This window comes from Loxodonta africana, chromosome 12, assembly GCF_030014295.1.
Source record: "Loxodonta africana isolate mLoxAfr1 chromosome 12, mLoxAfr1.hap2, whole genome shotgun sequence".
NCBI lineage: Eukaryota > Metazoa > Chordata > Mammalia > Proboscidea > Elephantidae > Loxodonta > Loxodonta africana.
In genome coordinates this window covers 65,560,048-65,583,338 of record NC_087353.1, presented here as the reverse complement: position 1 = coordinate 65,583,338, position 23,291 = coordinate 65,560,048, and the positions used below count along the sequence as shown (strand labels likewise).

The window sequence follows — 23,291 nt, the reverse complement described above, 5'->3', positions numbered from 1 at the left end:
GAAGAGGCCTCTCCATTCCTGTATCCCTGGCCACCTATTAACTTGTCCCCTGCCCACCCACCTGGTTTCCACAGGTCAACTGCAGTGGAGATGTCTCACCCACCCGGCTGTCCGGAGTCTGCCAGGGTGATGTCACCAGGAGGCCTCTTGAGGTACAGGGGTCCCAGTCCCAAGCAGGGTGGTGCTGGTGTGTCATGGTCCTCCTCTAGGGAGGCTGGCACAGCCTGAGCACAGGGGGCTGCCTACAGTGTGACCTATCCCCCGAGTCACAGCTGGGCTGCTCTGTGCCCTCTGTGTCCCCAGCAACATGTACCTGTTCTCCTAGCTGCAAGGGGGGCCTGGTCCATGGCTGGCACGGCTCCACTTGACTATTGGTAGACAGCCCCTCCTGTGAGACCCTGACCTGGGCGATTGGGTGGCAGGTGGGTAGGCCGGGTGTCCTGAGGCAGGCGGACGGCATGACTCGGAGCCAGGACACACCAGTGGGGCTGGAGCATCGCCTGGCTTACGTGGTGCCAAGCTCGCAGGAGCCCAGACTCAAGCGGGAGGTGGGACCTCTCACTCTCGGGGGAAAGCACGGTGAAGAGGCCTTAGTGTAGGGCTGCAACTGCAGCGAGGCCTGACTCCCAGCACTCCTGCCTGGCCCTCTGGCTCCTGGACCCTGGGCTGGGGGTGAACTGGACCTGAGGACACTGTGGGTGCACCTGCAGAGCTTCTCGGTGCCACCCTAAGGGCAGCTGAGCAGGCAGCTGGGGGCAGGCCTGGCCTGGCTGCACGTTGTGTCCCCTGAAGGAGCTGGGTGTTAGGGTCTAGGGAAACATGTGCTTGGAGTGCTGAGCAGGTGCTATAGGGTGTCCGGCACGGGACGCTGCTGAGGGCTGGGAGTCCGGAGGTCCTGGGAGCTGATAGTTCGGGCCCACTGCCTGGCTGTCCAGGTAGCTGGAGCTCGGCCTGCCCAGGGAGGCCCTTTTGTGCCAGCTCGGGCTCTGTGTCAGCAGGAAAGACACACAGCCTCTGCTTCCAGCTTGGGCAGTGGTGGCGGCTGCACCTACACAGGGAGCCCCAGGGGCAGGAAAATCAGGTGGCTTCATGCCCAGCCTGCCACTCACTGCTATTTGACTTTTGGCAGGACCCTTAACCTCCCTGAGCTTCAAACGTCATGTCTGTAAATTGCAGATGACAACACCTACCCCATGGGGTGGTGCTGAGTGAAACATGAGCCAACACATGTCTAGTGGCCTCTCTCTTTTCTTGGTTTCATTTACCAGGGAATCACTGTTCCCATTTTACAGATGTGGAAACTGAGGCTTAGAGAGATTATGTCACTTTCCCAAGGTCATACCGTGGCATGAATGGTGCAAGGGTTTGCTAAGAGAGCATAGGATCAGAATTGTTGCTGTTAGCTGCCTTTGGGTTGGTCCCTGACTCGTGGTGATCCATGCCCAACAGAACAAAAAGACGCCCAGTCCTGCACCGTCCCCGACCAGTCATGGATCAGACAGTGTTCCTTTGTGATCCACAGGGTTTTCAGACATACAGTTTTTAGAGTGGCGTGTTGTTGTTAGTTGCTGTTGAGTTGCTCATGGCGACCCCGTGTGTGCAGAGTAGAACTGCTCCATAGGGTTTTCAAGGCTGTGACATTTCAGAGGCAGATTGCCAGGCCTTACTTCTGAGGAACATCTGGGTGGGTTTGAACTACCAACCTTCCGGTTCGTAGTCCAGCACTTAAACATTTGCACCACCAGGGACTCGTTGTGATCCACAGGGTTTTCTTTCCTTTATTTTGTTGTTGAGAATATACACAGCCAAACACACAATCCATAGGGTTTTTACTGACTGATTTTTGGAAATGATGCTGAACAGGTTTCAGTGGAGCTTCCAGATTAAGACGTACTAGGATCAGGACCGGGGCAGGTGTGGTTTGAGCAGGCTGGACAGGAGGGCTAGCTCCCCTCAGAAGAGATGTAAGCTACGTGTATGAGAGACACCTGGGGAGATGAAATTGCCAGAAAGACTCCCGTGCTCCGGACGGAAGAGGGTTAGGACAGGAGGGTGGATGAACTATACACCCCTCAGATATCCAGGGCCTGGAGTTCTGGGGAAGGGGCTAGAAGTCAAAGTGTGTTCTGGGCCAGGCGCTCTTCAGTCCTTGCCCAGGGGTCAGCAGCAGCCTGGCTGGAGAGCATGGTGTCTCGTCAGCCAGAGCTAGTTGTTCCTCCTGTGGCCACTATTTAGCCACTGTGGGCTGATAGCAATCGGTTGCACAGTCATGGGTGCACTGTCCCCTTATGCAGGCCAGATAGATGAGACCAGATGACAGGAAGCAACTGGTAAGTAGCTCCTGGGGTACAGACTCCCCCCAGGATGCCCTAGACCGGGCCTCCAAGTCCCAAGAACACACCAGTTGGAGGAGCACTGGGTGGCACAAATGGTTTGTGCTCAGCTACTAACCCAAATAGGTAGGTGGGTAGTTCAAACCCACCCAGTGGCACCACAGAAGAAAGGCCTGGCAATCTGTACCTGTGGAGATTACAGCCAAAAACCACACGGAGCAGTTCTACTCTGTAACAGGAGTTGTAACAGGAATGGGTTTGTCTCTCATTGGGTGTTAAGAAAGAGCAAGTCCAGACTGGGGGGCAAAGGCAGGAGGGGAGTTGAACCCCAGCCACAAGAGGGATGTTGAGGGAAGGGAGACTGTCCTACAAAAGAGAGAGAAGACTAGGGGGAGGACTCAGACATGTGCACACCAGGTGAGAACTTCACAACTGCCTCCTGGGAGGGAGAGGTGTGTTGGCCCAGGAGAGGGAAGTGTTTTGCATGAGTGTGGTCTGTTAATGAAGGATGTGGGTGGCCATGGGAAAGGGGACCTCCCGTGACCAAGCAGAGATGGACCATGGCTTGGGAGGGGATGCTATGGGTAAAAGTGGGCTTCAGGTGGCGGCTGGGGTCATTGGCTTTTACACTGAGATTCTGCAACATGGCTTCTATGTGGGGGCTGGGAGAGGAGGTAGGGGACTGGCTTGGCCTCACCTTGGTCTCTCTTGGTGGCAGAGCCCAGCTGTGCTGTCCCTGAATGGCTCCCTCCTGGCCCACAACTGCGAGGCCAGCCTGGTGGCACAAATATCCTCTGGGGACACCTTCACCAGGGCCCATGTCCACACAGCCTGTGGCCGCCACACCCTCCTGGAAGCTGGCCTGCTGCACATGTGGCCATCGCTTCAGGCTCTGGGAGTCTCCCCTGACAGCCACATCCGAGTATCGGTAGAGCAAAGTGAAGCCTCCAGTGCTCAGCTTGAGGTGGCCCTGGGCCAGTGCACCCTGACTGCCTACAGAGAGGAGAGGGCCGAGGCCAATGCCACTCACGTCAACTGGACCCTCTCACTAGTGAACCGCTGTCCCCTGCTGGAGGTATGTCCCCATCATCAGCCTGGGGTCCTGGCAGGGCTCCCACCTCCCTCAGCAATTATTAGCTGCCTACTATGCTCAGGGTCCCTGTGTAGTGCAAACAGTTAACGTGCTCAACTGCTAACTGCAAGGTTGGAGGTGTGAGTCCCCCTAACAGTGCCACACAAGAAGGGCTGGCAGTCTGCTTCCAAAAAATTAGCCATTGAAAACCCTGTGGAGCACAGTTCTACCCTGACACATGTGGGGTCGCCATGAGTTGAAATCGGCTCGACGGCAACTGATTTACTGCAGTTGGCGTGGGGAACTTCTGTTCTTTTTGCAGTTGCCACCTGAATTTGGGGTTTCATCAGCTATGAAGCTTTGAGCCAGAAATAGGACTGAAACCGAATGTTCTCCCCTTTCGAGAAGGGCCCTGCCAAGCCACTGGCTGCCCTTCCTCTCTGGGGCTCAGCTTGATGGTTTTTTTCATGATCTTGCTTATCACAGTCCTAGGATTATGGATCTAGGAGTTATAATAAGAATAGTCAAAAAATAACAGGTCATTGATTGATCATGTACTGTGTGCTGAGCTCTGTGCCGATGTCTCAAGGACATGCATGTTAAATTCTCCTCCCGTGAGGAGGAGGCTGCTTGTGTCCCGGGTCTGGGGCTCGGAGAGGTTGGGGGCTGGAGTGAAGCTAGCCTTGCCACTCCCATCTTGGGTCAGTGCCCCCATGTGGGGCGTCTTTGAACCCTGATAGAACAAGTCACTTAGAATCCCTGCCCTCCAGCCAATAACTGTTGATACTGATGGTGGATTTTGATATTCAGCCGTTCTTGATACCTGGCCCTGAAATAGCAAGTCACAAGTATTAACTTACACCTCTGAATGACTTGTGATGTACATGCTTTGATTATTCCAATTTTAATAAAAAAAACTGCTTGTCGTCGAGTGAACCCTGACTCATGGTGACCTGACATGTGTCAGAGCAGAACTGTGCTCCATAGGATTTTCAGTGACTGATTTTTCCAAGGTAGATTGCCAGGCCTTTCTTCTGAGGCATCTCTGGGTAAACTTGAACCTTCAACCTTTCAGTTAGCAGCTGAGTGCTTTAACTGTTTGTACCACCCAGGGACTCCCATTCCCATTTTAGAGATGGGGAAACTGAGGCTCGCAGATTGGAAAAGCAGGGCCAGTGGTGGAGCCAGAGCTGGAGCCCACGTCTGTGGGTTGGTGGCTTAAGCCACTTTGCTGTTTGGCGGTGAGGACGGTGTAGATGAGTGTTGGGAAGTAGATCACCAGGCCATTCTTCCGAGGCACCACTGGGGAGGCTCAAACCTTTCAGTTAGCAGCTGAGCATGTTAACTGTTTTGAACTACCCAGGGACTCCAAGCATACAGTTGGCATGTCATAATTGCTGAGGGAAGTGAATATACAAGATGATGAGAAAAGAATCAACTTGAGCCCCAGAGAGGAGCTGCCCCTGAACCTCACCTCCTCCTTCCAGGCAGCAGGTGTCCCTCGGGTCCTGTACTCCGAGGGCAGCCTGAGTCATGGCCCTTGTGAGTTTGACCTGGCCGCAGGCCTCCACAGTGACAGCGGGGACGCCCACCTGCAGCTGGCCCGTACCTGCCAGCACCAGACTGCAGTTCTTGGACGCCTGACCCACTCTCTGCCCCTGCTGGGCCGCCTGGGCCTACCACCCAGCAACACCCTCAGCCTGACTGCCAGGCCTGGCTTTGCTGTACACAGCTCCCTGGCCCTCAAGGTGGGGCCGTGCGCCCTTCAGGGGACCCTGGAGCACCGTGCTGGGAACTGGAGTGAGTGGACGCTGGGCACCGAGCCAGGCTGCCCACTTCTGGAGGTGTGTATGGTGGGCCAGGGAGGTGAGCGGGCAGCTCTGAGCACTATCACCAAGGCTTCCTGAGTCTTTGCTGGGGTGAGGTGTGAGCAGGGCAGGCCCCTCCCTCCAGGGGCTCTCTAAGACCCCTAGTTACTTTCTCCCAGACACCCTCTCTAGTCCTCACAGTATCCTGTATCCCCATTCAGCAGATGAGGAAACTGAGGCTGGGAGAGATTAGAATCACATGGTGCTATGACATTAAAGGGCCATGGGCTAGGGGATCTCTAAGAAGAATCTGTCTTTTTTAGTAACACTCTGGAGTCCCCAGGTGGCACAGACTACTTACTGAAAGGTTGGTGGTTCAAACCCACCCAGAAGTGCCTCTGAATAAAGGCCTGGCGATCTTCTGAAAGTCATAATCATTGAAAACCCTATGGAGCAGCTCTACTCTGCACACATAGGGTTGCCATGAGTAGGAATCAACTCATTGGCAGCTGGTTTGTTTTTTTGGTTTTGGGGTAACATTTTGAGCTCAGGGAGGAAATCACTGTCAGCCGAGCGGGGAACAGTTGTGCCCTGGTTCTAACCTGTCTAACACAGGCTTGGTGTTACCTGCTCCAAGAGAGTCCACCTCAGACGGGGTTTGAGAATTGCCTGGTGATTTGGGGGAGGGGAAGCTGTGTCTCTGGGGAAGGGGAATGCTGGAGTCATCGGTGAGCAGACCAGGCCCGTGTCCTCGTCTGAGTGGGGTGTATGGACACTCTCCCTGTGTCCTTGTCCGTCTGTCCTCCCAGCTGGGAGGACAGGGTCTTGTCCGCTAAGCACCCTGAACACAGATCGATCGGCACCCATGGGCAGCCTGTCAATATTAATCAAGTGGACAGAGAGTGGCTACGAGAAAGAGAGAGTAAGGCATCATGGGATAAAGCAGCCTGTCTACTAGAACTTCCTATGAGAAAACCTTTTTTCTGCTGTTCAGTATGACAACCACATGCAGCTGCTGAGCACCTGAAGTGCAACTAGGGTCGCTGAGGAGCTGAATTTTTACTTTAAATTGAAGAAGCCACATGTGGCTAGTGACTACCTGTAGCAGGGTGCTCCGGAGCAGCAGGATCAATAGGGGTGTGGTGTGTGCGTGTGCGTGCATGCACGCATGTGCATACACGCCTACCTACCCGTTACTGTCAAGTCAGTTCCAACTCATGGTGACCCTATGTGGGTCAGAGTTGAACTGCACCCCATGGTGTTTTCAAAGGTGGACTCAAACCTACAACCTTTCGGTTAGCAGCCAAATATGTTAACTGTTTGCATGACCCAAGGACTCCATATTGGTGCATGTGATTGTAGGAGCTGGTGAGTCAAATCCATAGGGCAGGTAGCAGGCTGAAAATTCAGACAGGATTTTAACGATGCTGCAGTCTTGAGGCAGAGTTTCTTCTTCCCTGGGCAACCTCAGCTTTTGCTCTTAAGGCCTTCAACTGCTTGGATGAGGCCCATGCACATTATTGAGGGTAATCTCCTTTATTTAGAGCCTGCCAATTGTAGATGTCAACCATGTCTACAGAACACCTTCACAGCAACACCTGTCTAGACAAGCGTTTGACCAAAACACCTGTCACTGTAGCCTAGCCTGTTCGGCACATAAAGTTAAGCATCGCACTGCATGTTGGACAGCACAGATTTAAGACGTACAATCCCAGCTCTGCCACTTAGCAGCCATATGATCCTGGGCAACTCACTTTGCCTCTTTGAGCCTCAGTTTTCCTCATCTGTAATATGGGGATAAAACTCGTTTCCATTGAGTCAACTCTGACTCATAGTGACCCTGTAGGACCGAGTAGAACTGCCCCATAGGGTTTCCAAGGATAGGTTGGTAAATTTGAACTTCTAACCTTTTGGATAGCAGCCAAATGCTTAACCACTGTGCCACCAGGGCTCCAATATGGGAATAGTGACCGCCAACTAGGTAGAGCTGCCAGACAGGATGAAAAGAGGGCGCTGTTGTATAGCACCGAGCATGAGCCCTGGCTCTTGCTGTGTGCTCTCTATAAGTAGCCGTTGTGTGTTACTGTTGCCGATTTGTTGTTAGCATGATGGTTCGGGGAAGCACAGCCAGGCACGGGGTAGGAGGGTGAGGGTCACGGTCATTCCTGGTGCAGCACTGCCCTCTGACCTTCTTTCTGGGGTCCAGCAGGGCCTGGGCCTCCCAGCAGGCACGAAGTTCAGTGGCTCACTGCAAGAAGCAGAAGCATCGGGGGCACTTGCCACGGCTGGCCAGGCCGCTTCCCTGACCTTGGCTGGAGCCATGCTCGCGTCCCAGGCCACATTCCGTGCGAAGCTGAAGCACACACTATCTGCACTTCAGACTGTACCCCCAGAGACCTCGTTGACCCTCTGGCTCAGACAGGAGGCTGGGTACCAGCTGGGCCTGGAGCTGCAGGTGGGGGCCTGCAAGCTGAGGGGCAGCGGTGAGCTGCAGCTGGAACGCAGGCTGCAGTGGCACGTGCTGGGCGAGAGCTCCTGCGAGGCCCTGCAGGTAGGCAGGGGGCTCAGAGGGTGGGGTGGGGCCCGATACTAGGGCCTCTGGGGGGCAGGAGAGGGTCCCTCCTTTAGCCACTGGAAAAACAAGAGAGTGATGGACTCATTAGGTATTTATTGAGCACCTACTGTATGCCCTGGAGATACAGCCATAAACAAATACAGAAATGCCTGGCCTCATGGGATGGGCTTTCCAGCAGGGGGAGCTAGTGATACACAGGAAAAATAAGTGAGTGATAAATCCAAAACCAGACCTGTTGTCGTTGAGAACAGCTGGTGGATTCGAACTGCCTACCTTTTGGCTAGCAGTCGAGCTCTTAACTACTGCGCTACCAGGGCTCCAAGTGAGTGATGGGGTATATTAAAAAGGAGCCCTGGTGGTGCAGCAGTTATATACTCCACAGCTAACCAAAAGGTTAGCAGTTTGAACCCGTCAGCAGTTCTACAGGAGAAAGATGTGGCGGTCTGATTCTGTAAAGATCACAGCCTTGGAAACTCTATGGGGCAGTTTTACTCTACCCTGTAGGGTCGCTATGAGTCAGAATTCGCTCGATGGCAATGGTTTGGGTTGTGGTATATTAGAGGATGAGGTGTCCCTGGGTGGTACAGCTGAAAGGTGGATGGTTGAACCTACCCAGAGGCCTGGTGATCTGCCTCTGAAAGTCCACAGCCCTGAAAACCCTCTGGAGCGGTTCTCTGCACACATGCGGTCGCCATGAGCTGGAGTCAACTTGAAAGCAGCTGGTTTGGTTTGTCTGGTTTATGAGAGAATGGAGGATATGGGGAAATGGAAAGTGGGGGTGGGTAGCGGAGGGTGTTGGAGAGATGTGGGATAGGCTTGTAATTTTATATCAGTTGGTCAAGGTAGGCTTAGAGACAAGATGACATTTGAGTCAAGACTCGAAGGAGATGAGGGAGGACCCACGTGGGTTTTGGGAGAATGTTCTGGGCAGAAGGTCTGGCCTGTGCAAAGTCCCCGAGTTGGGCTGGAGACGAAGGGGCCTTTTCAAGGACCAGGTTAGCCAACTGTTTCTATAAAAGTTCAGGTCATAAATATTCTAGGCTTTGTGGGCCACCCAGTCTCTCAGTTACTCAGCTGTGCTGTTGTCACATGAAAGCTGCCACAGACAATACATGAATGAATGGGCATGGCTGTGTTCCAATAAAACTTTATTTACAAAAGCAGGCAATGGGCTGGATTTGCCCCCTGTTTTAAAGAAGTGGTCAGATTCAGGATATGTTGTAGAGGTGGAGTGGATCTGGCGGAAGTTTGGATATGGGTATGAGAGAGAGGAGTTGGGGCCCGTACCACTGCTCTTGCCCTGAGTAACTGGGGGGCTGGAGTAACCCTCTCCTGAGTGGGTGGGCTGTGGGAGGAGCAGGTTGTGGAGAGGGCTGTGGTTGAGTTGGGAGTTCTGTTTTAGACATGTTGACTTTGACATGCCTGATAGACTCCAAGTGGAGGCATGGGGGTGGGGCAGTGTTGGACCCCAGAGGTAAGACGTGGTCTGCACTGAGTCTTTAGCCTGTAGACGGTGCTCGAAGCCACAAGATTGGATGAGATGGTGTGGAGTGGGTGTAGACTGAGCCTGGGGTTCCCCAACTTACAACGTTGGGGAGGTGAGAAAGAACCAGCAAAAGATACTGAAAAGAAGGAACCAGGAGGAGGAAGAACCCCAAGAGAGAAGGACCTCAGAATCCAAGGAAGAAAGTGTTTCAAAGAGGAGGGAAGGGTTACTGGGATCCAATCCTGTGACAGGTCAAGGGGACGTCAGGGAGCCAGGGCATCGGGCTCTGGGGGGGCCTAGGAAGACCACCTTCAAGGCCAGGAGAGACCAAATTCTGAATCCCAGATCCCCTCTGCCTTCCTGGATGGTCTTGACCAAGTCGTTGCTCCCCTCTGGGTCCCAATGACATCTCATAAAATGGGGCACAAGGACCTGCTCCATTGCGAAGATCAGCTAACACAGCAAACGCTCCTTGCCCAGCACCACCGCCTGCGTAGCCAGCACCAGTCAACGATGGTTTCTTTCCCTCGTGATGCTGGTGATGAGCTGGCAAGAAGGCTTGAGAGACCGTCACTGAGGCCAGCCTCCCAGCCTGTTTCCTGGACACACTCCCTTCTGTTGCCCTGGTGAGGGCAGATGTTAGGGTTCTTGCTCCCGGGAGGTAGATGGAAAGGGAGGAGAGAGTTGGGGAAATGGGAGTTCTACAGCTGCTATTGGGAAAGCTGTCTGCCAGCTGGGCTGAGGACGAGCTTGGTTTTCTTGGACGCGAAAACCGGATCACTCATGGTTTGTGGGGTGTGTGGGGAGGGAGAAGCTTATTAATCTGTGCAGCAGTTCCAACCTCGGGTCCTTAGATGCCTTGAGAAGTGGATCAGAGTCATAAACCTGCTCCCAGAAGACTCACACATACACACCCACGCCCTAGTCTGTGGTCAGCTCCAGGGGGGTCATCCACTGTGGACCCTGCCCACCCAGGTTAAGAAGCTGTGCTTTCATGGCCTTACACCCCTCTAGGCCCTGGGGTTCCCTGGGCGAGTCAACAGCTCCGGCTACATCGTGGTGAACTCTGTGGTACTGGACACCCAGGCACTGGTCACCGTGGATACCGTAACGCTGCGGACGTTGCTCAACCTCAAGACGATGGAGGTGAGGGAGTAGGCGGGCGGGTGGGAGTGCCTGGGGTGGCCAGGGGAAGGAGGGGTACCGCATGACCTCCTGGTGCCAACACTGCCCACCGTCACTTCCACTTGGCATGCTCAGGAGGCTGCCAGGAGAAAGATTCCTGGGCACCCTCCAAGCTCCTAAGAGAAGCACCTCTGGACCTCATAGTAGACAGATAGGGCTTCTTTGGAGAAATTCTTCAGCTGCCCCCACCCTCGAGCTCCCCACTCTTCTCTCGCTTGTTTGCTTTTTAAAAGCCTTTTTATCGAAGTAGCACAAAAATGTGCCAAAGAGGGCACTAAATAAGACTGTAGCCATCACCTGCCTGTCAGTAGACACTTGCGTGTTGCTATGATGCTGAACAGGTTTCAGCAGAGCTCCCAGGCTAAGACAAACTAGGAAGAAAGGTCTGGCAATCTACTTCTGAAAATCAGCCAGTGAAAACCCTGGGATCACAACAGTCTGATCTGTCACCAACCGTAGGGGTGGCGAGGAGCAGGTGGTTTTGTTCCACTGTGTGCGGAATCGCTATAGCCGACTCAGTGGCAGCTAACGATGTAATGTATATACATACGTATAGAAAGCTGCACAGGTGATAAACATACAGCTTAATGAATTTTCACAAACTGAACACTCCAGCACCTACCTCAAAGCACAGAACTCAACCAGCACCCCAGAAGCCCCTTTTGGCCCTTCCAATTACTAACCACCCTGCAAAGGTCACTGCACGTATGACTTCTCCCGACATGGGTCGGTTTCACATGTTCTTGAGCATTATGTCCTTGGAAGCTTCCAGCGTGTTCTTTTGTATCTGTCTGCTTTTGTTCAGATCATGTTTATGGGATTCACCAGGCTGGTGTTAATTGTTCATGTTCACAGCTGTGTAATCCTTCTGTTGTGCGTATTCATGTATTTGTTCTACTGCTAGTCAGCATTTGAATCATGTCTTAATTACCTAAACAAACAAACAAAAACCAAACCCATTGCCATCAAGTGGATTCCAACTCCTAGGGACTCTATGGGACAGAGTAGAACTGCCCCATAGGGTTTCCAAGGAGTGGCTGGCAGATTCAAACTGCCAGCCTTTGGTTGGCAGCCAAGCTCTTAACCATGGTGCCACCTACTGCTGTAATGGAAATACCACAAGTAGTGGCTTTAACTTTGGTGACCCAATTATTTCCTGCTTTGAATTTTTTGTTGATACCATGTGTTTTCATTAACGGAAGCATGCCGAATCATTGAGTGTGTCTGAATTTTCGGTAGGTAGTATGGTTTTTTTTTTTTTTTAGTATGGGTTTGTTTGTTTATCGCCCCCTCACACAAGCCTACCCTGAGTGTTAAGTGGGACATACGAAATACCACTAATTATACCCCAGAGTCCCCACCAGGTCTATTGGTACATATGTGTAACCAATATGAATTTTCAAAATTTTCATTTTTCCTACCAGAAATTCAGACACCTTATATAATACCCTGTAGAAACAGTAGTTCGCAGCACACTCCCATTTCCTTGGTTTCAAGCAGTCATAAAGGCCGCTGCTTGGTGGCAGCATGCACTGTCAGCGGCATAGCAGCTTCCCAGTAAACACCAGAGGCTAAAACAGCTTACGGTCACTATATGTACCACCAGGCACGAAAGGATTAAATAAGAGGAGTGTTTTTCCACAGTTCTGGAGGCTGAAAGTCCAAATCAGGGTTTTGGCTGTGTCGATATCTTTTATGGTCCTTTCTCCTAGCTTCTGTTGACTGTTGTCCATCCTTGATGTCCCCAGGTGTCTGCTGTCCCCCTGTGTGTGTCTCTGTCCTGTTCTTTTTAGAACTCAGAAGTGATTAGATCTAGGACTCAGCCTACTCTGGTGCAACTTCGTTAACATAACAAGAGAAAAACCCTGTTTCCAAACAGGGCCGTGTTTACAGGCAACAGTAAAACCAGTTGCCATCTCATGGCAACCCTGTGTGTGGCAGAGTAGAAGTGGGCTCCACAGGGGCTTCAATGGCTGATCTTTCCGAAGTCAATCACCAGGCTTTTTTCGGATGCACCTCTGGGTGGACTCCAACCGCCGACCTTTCAGTTAGCATTCGAGCACCTTAACCCTTTGTACCACCCAGGGTCTCCATTTACAGGCACAGGGGTTAGGATTTTAACAGATATTTTGGGGGACACAATTCAATGCACAACAGATAGCGTCCAGTTTTTGTTTGCTGCCAATAGAGCTGTTTGGAACTTTCTTGCCTGTGCCATTTAGTGAACTTACATGCCCATTTGTGTTGTTATACGCCTAGTAGTGGAAGTGCCGGGTCATAGGGTATGTGTAGGTTCACTTTCACTTTTCTGATTGTAACTTGAACTAGCGGGCCTTCCCAAAGCTCCTTGGGAGAGTCACTAACCACTGCTTAATTTAAACCCAACCCCTTCCCCCAATTTTTAAAAAATCCCTGCTGCATCTCACCCAGGCATGTGACATTGAGTTACCTGAACGAGAAGCAGCTCCACCTGCAGGTCAGCACTTGTCATCCTGCAAGTCTCCTAATTCCTTATCTGATGGTTTTCTCTGGCCAAACAGCATTCTGGGGGCCCCTCCCCATGCTACACTGAAGCCTTGCTCTCTGACGTTCTGCCCCTGGGGGCAGAATTCCCACTTGAATTTTGTACCTGTCACGTGACTCTTCATATCAGACACCCCAAACACATTCACTACATTTTTAACAGTCTGTCCAGCAGTTTTTCCATGACACCATGGCCAACAGAGGGAAAAAAAGAGAGCCGTGATTTCACTTTGTGGGTGGTTTGCTTTCTGCTCTGTCCACCTCGCAGGCCCCTGAGTCTTCACTTCCCTTGCTCCAGTGTACGACCAGCAGGTACCCCGCGTGCTGCTGACACACAGCCTGCCCCAGCCCAGCCCCGTGACCCTCCCAGTCCGCACTTTGCTGGACCTGGCCACCAAGTGGCCCAGGCCCAGCTACAAGCGCACCCTGCCTATTGAAGTGGACGGCAGACAGGTGTGGGGCTCAGCTGGCAGAGTCCTTGGGGTTGGGGAGCTGTGGCAATGGCTGAGCCCAGTGGCCCAAGTCCCACAGTCATCCGCCCCCCACAGGTGTCCGAGGAAGTTACCTTCGCTCAGCGGCCACAGCACACGTCTCTCAACTACATACTCCAACACGGTATCCCCACACTGTACACGCTGTGGGTGGGGGACAAGATGGGCCTACAGATTGGCCTCGGCAAGCGCCAGTGATGGTGGGAATCAGTGTGGTCATTCTTCCATCCATTCAAGAACTTTTTTTCTTTTTTCAATTTTTTTCATCGTGGTAAAATACAACAGAAAATTTGCGCCACTTAACCAGCGTACAATTCCGTGGCCTCACTCACGCTTTCCATGTTGTGAAACCATCGCCACTATATATTTCCAGAGCTTTTTCATCACCCCAAACTCAGTACCCATTCAGCAATAGCTCCCCATCCCCTCCCCCCACAGCCACTGGTAACCATTTATAACTTTGGTCTTTGTCCATTTACATATTCTAAATATTTCATGTGAATGGGACCATATATAGTATGTGTCCTTTTGTGTCTGGCTTATTTCATTCAGCATATGTTTTGGAGTTTCAGGGTGGCAGTTATATTTCACACCAAGGATGGCAAACTTTTTATCTAAAGGGCCGGATAGTAAATATGTTAAGCTTTGTGGGCCATACAGTCTCTGTTGCAACTCCTCATCTGTGCTGTTGTAGCACAGAAGCAGCTGTATGTACACAAATAAGCATGACTGTGTTCTGATAAAACTTTATTTACAAAAAGCAGGTGGAGGGCCAGATTTGGCCCGTAGGTATAGCTTGCCAACGTCTGTTTCTCCCCACCCAGAACATTTTCATCTACCCAAAGTCTCCTACCCCATCCCAAGCATCCTTCTCATCTATCCCACATCCTGATCAGTTCCTCAACATTTTCTCTATGTTGTTGTGTGCCGTTGTGTCAATTCTGACTCATAGCAACCTATAGGACAGCGTAGAACTCCCCCATAGGGTTTCCTAGGCTGTAATTTTTACGGGAGCAGATTGCTAGGTCTTTTCTCCCACAGAGCCACTGAGTGGATTCAAACCACCAACCTTTCAGTTAGCAGCTGAGCACTTAACCATGGTGCCACCAGGGCTCCTTCATTTTCTCTTTAGGTGTGAGCAATTCAGCTCATTCCTTCAGCTTGCATGCCCCACTCAGCAAAACTGTGCTGTGTAGTTAGCCAAAGGGCAACGCCCATGGTGTCTGAAACCTGCTCCTCCGAAGGAGTCTTAGTACCCGCCCCCACCCCACCCCCAGCAATGCAGAAGGTTTGCAGGAGCTGTGTGAGCTTGGCTGAGACTGGCTTTTACCGCACAAGGTGACCAGCATCTCCTTGCTATCATTCCAGGTCTCCGTGGATGTTCACAATGACGGCTCCAGCTTTGAGCATTCTTCATTTGTCTCGGTGGGACCCACATCGCTCAACTACTCCGTGGGCTGTGGTTACCATGATGGGCGCCTGGAGCTCTCTGGCTGGAGTGAACACAACAGTGAGGTCCTATTGAGGGCCGGGGTCCCAAACAAAGCCCAACTCCACACCAAGCTGCAGGTGCACGGTAAGGGCCCCAGTGCACGGCTGGGGAGCTGCTGGGACCTGGACCCAGGCAAGTAGGGAACCCCATCAGGCCTGGGTGGCCCTGAGCTCCTGGACTAACCAGGATGGCCTCGCCTTTCAAGGATCTGACTCCTGGTATGGAGGACAGGGACGATAACAACAATAATAAGAGCCAGCATTGATTGAGTGCCTACTGCATACACACCAGGCAGGCTGTATGCACACGAGCTCATTAAACTTGCCCAACAGTTTCACTTATACAGAGTAAAAGGCGAATCCTTACTGGGGTGTAGGAGGCCCTCACCATTCAAGCCCTTCACCTCTCTGACCGCATCTCCTAACCCCACCCCTACTCAGTGTGCTTCTGGCTGTTCTTCATATGCATCAGCCTGGCTTCCACCGTGGGGCCTTTGCACAGGCCGTTCCCTCTGCCTGGAATGTTCTTGTCCCACTCATGTGGCTGGCTCACCCCCTCAGTTTCTCCAGGTACTCTTCAAATGCCATCTCCTCTTGAGTTCTTTCTTGCCCACCCTATTGAATTTGCACCCTCACCTCCCTCTAGCTCTCCCCACTCCTGTTCCCGGCTTTGTCATTCTCACATACCATGGAACGAATTCCAACTCATGGTGATCCCATGAATTATAGGGTAGAACTGTGCTCTGTAGGGTTTTCTTGGCTGTAATTTTTACGGAAGCAGGTTGCCAGGCCTTTCTTCCAAGATGCCACTGGATGGGTTTGAAATGCCAACCTTTAGGTTAGCAGCTGAGTGCAAACTGCACCACCCAGGCTCCAACTTAATTATCAGCTATATTAATTTTTCATCGTCTGTCTTCCACCCACTACACACTAGAATTTATGCTGCATGAGGGCTGGGATGAGTTTAGTCTTGCTGAATGAACATAGTAAGTTTTCAATTAAACATCTCTTAAATGAATGCCTGAACAAACCTATGAGGTAGGTGTTATTAACATCATCCTTATTCTGCAGACGAGGAAGGGAAGCCCAGAGAGGCTGAGCCACTCGTCCAAGGCCACAGAGCTGGCCAATGATTAGGCTAGGACTTGAACCTAGAGCCACCCTGAGCCCCCATGTAGATTGCAGAGACCTAGCTCTTGAATGATCAGGACCCCGTGTGGCTCCTCCAGCCCCCTGGGTCCTTCTACCCTGGGTCTCCTGTGGGGTGAACAGGGGCCTGGATCAGACAGGGCTGGTCCTTGGTCAGACAGGGCTGGTCCTTGGTGAGAGCTTACCTCACAGACTGCTTCTAGGAAGGGATGGTTGGGGACACAGTGGCCTAGATATGGCAGTCATCCCTGGTGTGGCAGCATGCCGGGGCCACCATAACAAGTTCCTGTGACGGGGCATCTGAAAATCACATTCATTCTCTCTCGACTCCGGAGCCAGAGTCCGAAATCAAGGTGCCAACAGGGTTGGTTCCTTCTGGAGGCTGCAAGGGGAACCTGGCCCTGGCCACTCTCCCAGCTTCTGTGATGGCCAGCGTTCCTTGGCATTGCTTGACTTGTACGTGCTTCCCCCCAGCCTCTGCCTGTGTCTTCAGGTGGCTTCTCCCTGTGCGTCTGTCTCTCGTCCCCGCTACTGTCTCTTCTAAGGACATTCATTGGCTTCAGGTCCCACCTGCTCAATCCAGGATGATAAAAAAATATATATCATCTTAAAATCCTTCACTGAATCACATCTGCAAAGACCTGATTTTAAATAAGGTGACATTCACAGGTACTGGGAAATAGTACTCAGACTATATCTTTTGGAGGCCACCATTCAACCCACAAGGAGTTTTGGTGGCACAGTGATTAAAACTCTTGGCTGCTAACCAAAAGGTGGATGGTTCAAACCCACCAGCCATTCTGCAGGAGAAAGATGTGCCAATCTGCTTCTGAAAAGATTACAGCTTTGGAGACCCTATGGGGCAGTTCTGTCTGTCCTATAGGTTGCCATGAGTTGGAATTGACTCAATGGGAGTGGGTATTCAACCCACAGCAGCCTTTCCTGCCTATACCCACAGGCCACAGGGCGTGGCCTCTTCATAGTCTCTGGTGTGTCCCTGAACTGGGAGGGGAGGTGAACCCAATCCTACCACCTTCTCTGCCTCTAGAGACCCAGACCTGGGCCAGTGTGGCCCTCCATGGTGGGGACAACAGGGTCAGTGTGGACATGGCAGCCCTGGTGGACAGGCCGCTCAACGGCACACTGGAGCTGGTGGTGAACGCCAGCCATACAGTGTCTGCCCTCAGGACGCTGGGCCTGCCTTTGGCCAGCCAGGTGAGGAGTGGGCCGGGCTGGCTGGGCGTGGGGTGGGGCCTCCTCCAAATTCTGTCATCTCCCATCCAGTTCCTGGTGTGTAGGGGACCCACCGAGGGGAGGATCGATGGGGGTGATCATGCCTTGGGTTGCTCCAGCACTTTATGGTTTGCAAAGGCCTTATTAACAATGACAACCATTGTAACTAACATCTACAGAGCAGCCTTTATAGTCCCACCCTGGGGCAGGTGTGGACTGGCTTCCCAGAATCTGGGCTCCCGGGCCTGTGTCCTTTCTGCTGCTCTAGACTTTAATCAGCTTCTGTGTCTAGAGCACGTGCTGTGTGCTCCATACCGTCCTTGGGGTTTTGTAGGTATTCATTCGTTTCATCCTGTAAACACTCCAGCAAGAGGCAGGTCAGCCCAGTCATTACAAATGCAATGCCCAGAGTTCAAATCCCAGCTCTGCCAGTTGTTGACTATATGACCTTGGGCAAATTCCTTGCACTCTCTGTGCCCTCAGTCTCCCCATTTGCAAAATGGGATAATAATTGTACCAGTAACACAGGGATGGTGAGGTCGAATGAGATAAAGCCAGCCGCACACTTAGGACAGCACCTGTGCAGCAGGTGCTTCAGAAGCATTTGCTGCTGTGATGATGACTGTGATCGTGACCAAGATTACCATCATCATCGTCATCTCTGGTGCCCACAGGAGCATTTGGGTGGCTTGCTCAAGGCCACATAACTAGTAGGTAGCAAAACGGGGACTCAGACCTGGAGCTGGCCCTTCCCCACAGTGCCCTTCTGCCTCTGAGGGTGATCATTGTGGCCCCACTGCATGGCGTCAGGCCCTACCCAACCACCGTCAACTTGGCAGGAGCTGGCTGTGCCTGGGTGGGCACTCTGCCTCCAAAAGTTGCAGAGCACTTTCTGGAAGCAGACATTGATGCCTTCTGATGACCCCCTGTTTTGGATTATTGAACAGTCCCCTGACCCTTAGTCCACTCCACCTGGGGGACGGTCCCCAGAGGTCCAGGCGGGCCAGGATGTCACCTTCGTGTGGAGGATCTAACTCCCTATTCCGTCACTTTGCGTAAAGAGGTCATCCCCATGATGGAGCAGACTAGACCCCTTTTCTCTCCCAACTGCATTGATACCCCCTATTCCTGGCCTCAGTGAGTCCTGGCGATGCAGTGGTTCAGCGCTTGGCTGTTAACTGAACGGCTGCTTTCTCTCCATGGGAGAAAGATGTGGCAGTCTGCTTCCGTGAAGACCACAGCCTTGGAAACCCCGTGGGGCAGTTCTATCCTGTCCTATAGGGTTGCTAGGTGTCAGAATCCACTCGATTGCAATGGGTATTTCTGGCCTCCAGGCTGGGATGGGGGAGATCTGCACTGAGCTGAGTCTCTGCTGGTATCTGGACTGTAAGTCTGCTGGGGATGGGGGCACGATAGGCACTGCCAGCCCTGCCCTGCCCACGGTCCTTACCACCCAGGAAGGTGCATAGCGGGGCCAGGCCTCCTGGACGTCTGTGGCCTCCATGCTGCTGTGGGCTGGGGGAGCGAGGCACGCTGGGGCTACAGGACGTGGCTGGCATCCCTGCCTGCCGTGCGAAGGTTTGCAGGCCCCCCAGGCCCCCACACCTCTCAGCCTGCTTCCTCTTCTTGCTCCCTACTTAGCTCGTGCTCCGGAAACTCTGGGCAGCGGAAGAGATGGGCTCCTCCCTGCAACTGACGTGTGATTCTCAAGCCTGCCTGGTCCTCGATGTTCATGGCCGGAACCGGGCACGCAGGTGAGGGGTGCCCTAGGGGCTTCTGAGAGCAGGGGGTGGAGTAGCTGTTAGCTGCACTCCTACTGTGTGCTGACACCAGACACAAGGCCTCCTTGACTCCTCCCAGTCCCCCTGCATGGAAGTAGAAAAGGAGGCTCAGATAGGCAGAGTGACTTACCCAGGGTCACGTAGCTAATAACTTCACCTCTGGGGGCAGGACATCAATCAGGAGTCCTTGGTCCCACAAACCAAATGATAGCAGGCCTCGAATGCCCATCAATAAGCACAACGAGTTTTGAGTCTGGAGCCCCTACTGGGTGCCTGGCATAGTGCTCGGTGCTCTCACAGTTGGGCTGAATCAGGGTAGACCACTGGCTGGGCTTCCACAGGACCCGGATGAGCACCCAGACCAGGTCATTGAGGGAGACAAGTGAGCCCCTTGTTGAAAGATGGTGCTTTTGTTGATGGTGGTGCTCACCTGTGGGTGAGTTTGCCTCTCGGCACATTTGGCAACATCTAGAGACATGTTTGTTACAACTGGAGGTTGCTACTTATATCTAGTGGGTAGAGGCCAGGGATGCGGCTAAACGTCCTGCAATGAGGGACGGCCTCCACAACAGAGAATTATCTGGTCCAAGATATCAGTAGTGCCAAGGTTAAGAAGCCCTGGTGTAGAGGACCCATCGGGATGGGGCAGCACCTGGGGCTAACCACAGTGGGGAGCCGTTACCACCCTAGGCTTAGAGGGGTAAGGGGAGGGGAACTGTATGGAGAGGTTGCAGGGAGGGAGCCTGAGTTTATTCTACCTCCCAGTCCTACTGGGATGCCCACTGGCCAGACCCACAGGGGTCCTTTGGTGAGCACACAGATGACAAGCAACCCAGTACCACTGTTATCCTTTTACACAGAAAAAGTGTATGCAGGGTGTATCCTTTTACCATACTTATTCAGTCTGTATGCTGATTAAATAAGCTGAGAAGCTGGACTATATGAAGAATAGGGCATCAGGATTGGAGGAAGACTCATTAACAACTTGTGATATGCAGAAGACACAACCTTGCTTGCTGAAAGTGAAGAGGACTTGAAGCAGTTATTGATGAAGATCAAAGACTACAGCCTTCGGTATGGATTGTACCTCAACATAAAGAAAACAAAAATCCTCACAACTGGACCAGTAAGCAGCATTGAGATAAACGGAGACGAGATTGAAGTTGTCACGGATATCATTTTACTTGGATCCACAATCAACGCCCATGGAAGTAGCAGTCAAGAAATCAAATGGTGTATTGCATTGGGAAAATCTGCTGCAACAGACCTCCTTAAAGTATTAAAAAAGCAAAGAAGTCACTTTGAGGACTAAAGTGTATTTTCAGTCACTTCATATGCATGTAAAAGGTGGACAATGAATAAGGAAGATCAAAGAAGAATTGGTGTCTTTGAATTATGGTGCCGGTGAAGAATACTGAATGTGCCATGGACTGCCAGAAGAATGAACAAATCTATCTTGGAAGAAGCACAGACAGAATGCTCATTAGAAGTGAGGATGGTAAGACTTTGTCTCATGTACTTTGGTCATGTTATCAGGAGGGATCAGTACCTTGGGAAGGACATCGTGCTTGGTAAAGTAGAGGATCAGCAAAAAAGAGGAAGACGCTCGATAAGGTGGATTGACACTGTGGCTGCCACAGTGGGCTCAAATGTAGCAACAATTGTGAGGATGGCACAGGACCAGGCAACGTTTTATTCTGTTGTACGTGAGTCATAACTGACTGGATGGCACCTAACAACAACTAACACAGATAAGGAAAGGTCCTTAAAAAAAAAAAAGTGGCACAAATGGTTTGCACTCAGCCTAAAGGTTAGTGGTCCAAACCTACCCAGTGGTACCACAGAAGAAAAGGCCTGGCCATCTGCTTCCGTTAAGATTACAGCAAGAAAACCCTGTGGAGCAGATCTGCTCTGTCAAATGGGGTCTCTGTGAGTTGGAAGCAACTCAAAAACAACCAAGAACAACAGATGGGGAAACTGAGCCCCAGAGACAGGTGACAGAGAAACTTGGCCAAGGAGCCAGAGCAGAGGCCACCAGCTCCAGAGTCCAGCCGAAACCACTGCGCCATGGGGCTCTCACGCCCTGGGTGTGCAAATGGCTTTGCTGGGCTGCCAGCTGGTCGGGACCTCTGAATCTTATACATTCTCAATCCGGGAGGCTGTCCTAGTCCTGACCCACCCTGGGGCCCTGAGAAGGCACCCTGGTGCCAGGCCTCAGTCCTTCTCTTTCCCTCCTTCCAGCAAAGAGCTGCATCTCTCAGCCCGGCATCACCTGCCATGGCTTCTGGGCCGTGTCCCTGGCAGAGCCTCAGCTTCAGCAAAGGTAACAGTGCCCCAGCCACCCCTGAGTACCTCAATGATCCCAGATGCCCAGCCCGAGGTGTGGCAGGCCCAGCCCGTGGGACTGTGCTAACACATCCCCATCTGTCCAGGCCTACTGCAGGCCCAGTGGGCTGCCATTGGAAACCCCTGGCTCCAGCTTTCTATTCTTGCACTACCCCCCGGGGTCCCCAGCTGGGCCCACAAGCACCGGGGAGCTGGGGAGGCCTACCTGCCCAGTGCCTGGCGCCTGGTACTGCCTCCCTGGCCTGGCACACTCCTAGCAGCTGGGACAGATGACACAGCCCTTTGAGCTGATCCAGCTTACTCCCAGGTGCCCTGCATGGCCCCTCACCCTTGTCCTTAAGACCCGTTCCCACCTGGCCTCTGGAATCCCCATGAGGCAGGTCCTCCTGCACTTCAGTCACGTGTCAGCCCTACTTGTGGCTGTGGGGGTTCAGGGCTGGGCAGGAGGGCCGGTTGGGCCCCGGGCCAGGATTCCTTCTCTCCCTCTATGTCGTCACTGTGGTTCCCCAAGCCAGGAGCTCCTGGAGGAATGCTCGGCAGGTGGCCCAGGGCCCAGCACATAGTAGGTGCTCAGGGAAAGGCACTGAGTGAGTGAACGCATGACTATATGAATGAGTGATTACCCCTGCTGATGACTCACATTAATATCCCACTGCAGCCAAGCTTTGTTGAACACCACCCCCCCACACCCTGGCCCAGAAGCCCTGGTTTGCAGTGCACCTACTGTGCGCCAGGCCCTGGACCTCATGTTCTCACATGATTCTGGAGCTCCCTGTACGTGGCTGCAGCAGCACAGTCACTCAGGAAACTTCCTAGTTTTTCCCCAATTTTTAGTGTGACTAATTTCAAACCTACAGAAAAGTTATCACGGGACAGTGAACATTCACCAACTGTTAATACGTTGCTACTTCTTGCCCTATTTGTACTTATATGTGTTATATATATGGAGTCTCTGGGTGATGCAAAGGAGGCCTGGTGGTGCAGTGGTTACAAGTACTTGGCTGCTAACCAAAAGGTCAACAGTTTGAGCCCACCAGCCGCTCTGTGGGAGAAAGATGTGGCAGTCTGCTTCCATAAAGATTTACAGCCTTGGAAACTCTACAAGGCAGTTCTGCTCTGCCCTGTAGGCTCACCGTGAGTCGGAATCAACCTGACGGCAATGGGTTTTGGGTGCTGCAAACAGTTAATGCACTCAGCTGCTAATCAAAAGGTTGACAGTCCAAGTCTACCCAGAGGTGCCTTGTAAGAAAGGCCTGGTGATCTACTTCTGAAAAATCAGCTATTGCAAATCCTATGGAGCACAGTTCTACTCTGACACACATGGGGTCACCATGAGTCACAGCTGACTGAAAAGCAATAGATTATATATATACATATATATACACACACACACACATATACATACACTATATATATATCTTTGTATATATTCATACATGCAGACATATTTCTTCTGTATCATTGAGAGTTGATACAGAGGTGTTTCTGGAGACACCCTACCTCTTCTAAATCATTCAGCAATATCTCCTAGAACAAGGACATAAGCAGTACAGTACAGTCGCAAAATGCAGGAAATTCAATACTAGAACAATACTGTCATCTAAGAGACAGTCCATCATAAAATCTCCCAGTTGTACCAGTATTGTCTGTTTGTTTTATTTATTGGAATTCAGGATGCAATTCAGGACCACCCATGGCATTGAGTTGCCATGTTTCTTTAGTTTCTTTAATCTAGAACAGAGGCCTGCAAACTTGTAAAGGGCCAGATAGTAAATATCATCAGCTTTGTGGGTCGTAGGGTCAACTGTGCCATTGTAG

The 23,291-nt window shown here is 52.0% G+C and overlaps 1 protein-coding gene across 9 annotated transcripts in view; it reads left to right on the top strand.

Annotated features, from left to right (window-relative positions):
- The window catches only part of LOC104846619 (uncharacterized), a 157,555-nt gene that overhangs the window by 96,059 nt on the left and 38,205 nt on the right, over positions 1 to 23,291 (top strand). For 7 of the 9 annotated variants that reach the window (XM_064295590.1, XM_064295589.1, XM_064295588.1 and 4 more), the window contains 9 exons: positions 75 to 152; positions 3,052 to 3,408; positions 4,893 to 5,249; positions 7,420 to 7,668; positions 10,289 to 10,420; positions 14,842 to 15,049; positions 17,162 to 17,328; positions 18,988 to 19,100; positions 21,369 to 21,450. In XM_064295590.1, the coding sequence (XP_064151660.1) occupies positions 75 to 152; positions 3,052 to 3,408; positions 4,893 to 5,249; positions 7,420 to 7,668; positions 10,289 to 10,420; positions 14,842 to 15,049; positions 17,162 to 17,328; positions 18,988 to 19,100; positions 21,369 to 21,450 (1,743 nt within the window). The remainder of the gene's footprint in view (positions 1 to 74; positions 153 to 3,051; positions 3,409 to 4,892; positions 5,250 to 7,419; positions 7,669 to 10,288; positions 10,421 to 14,841; positions 15,050 to 17,161; positions 17,329 to 18,987; positions 19,101 to 21,368; positions 21,451 to 23,291) is intronic. The other 2 variants (XM_064295584.1, XM_064295586.1) reach the window with 2 other exon arrangements.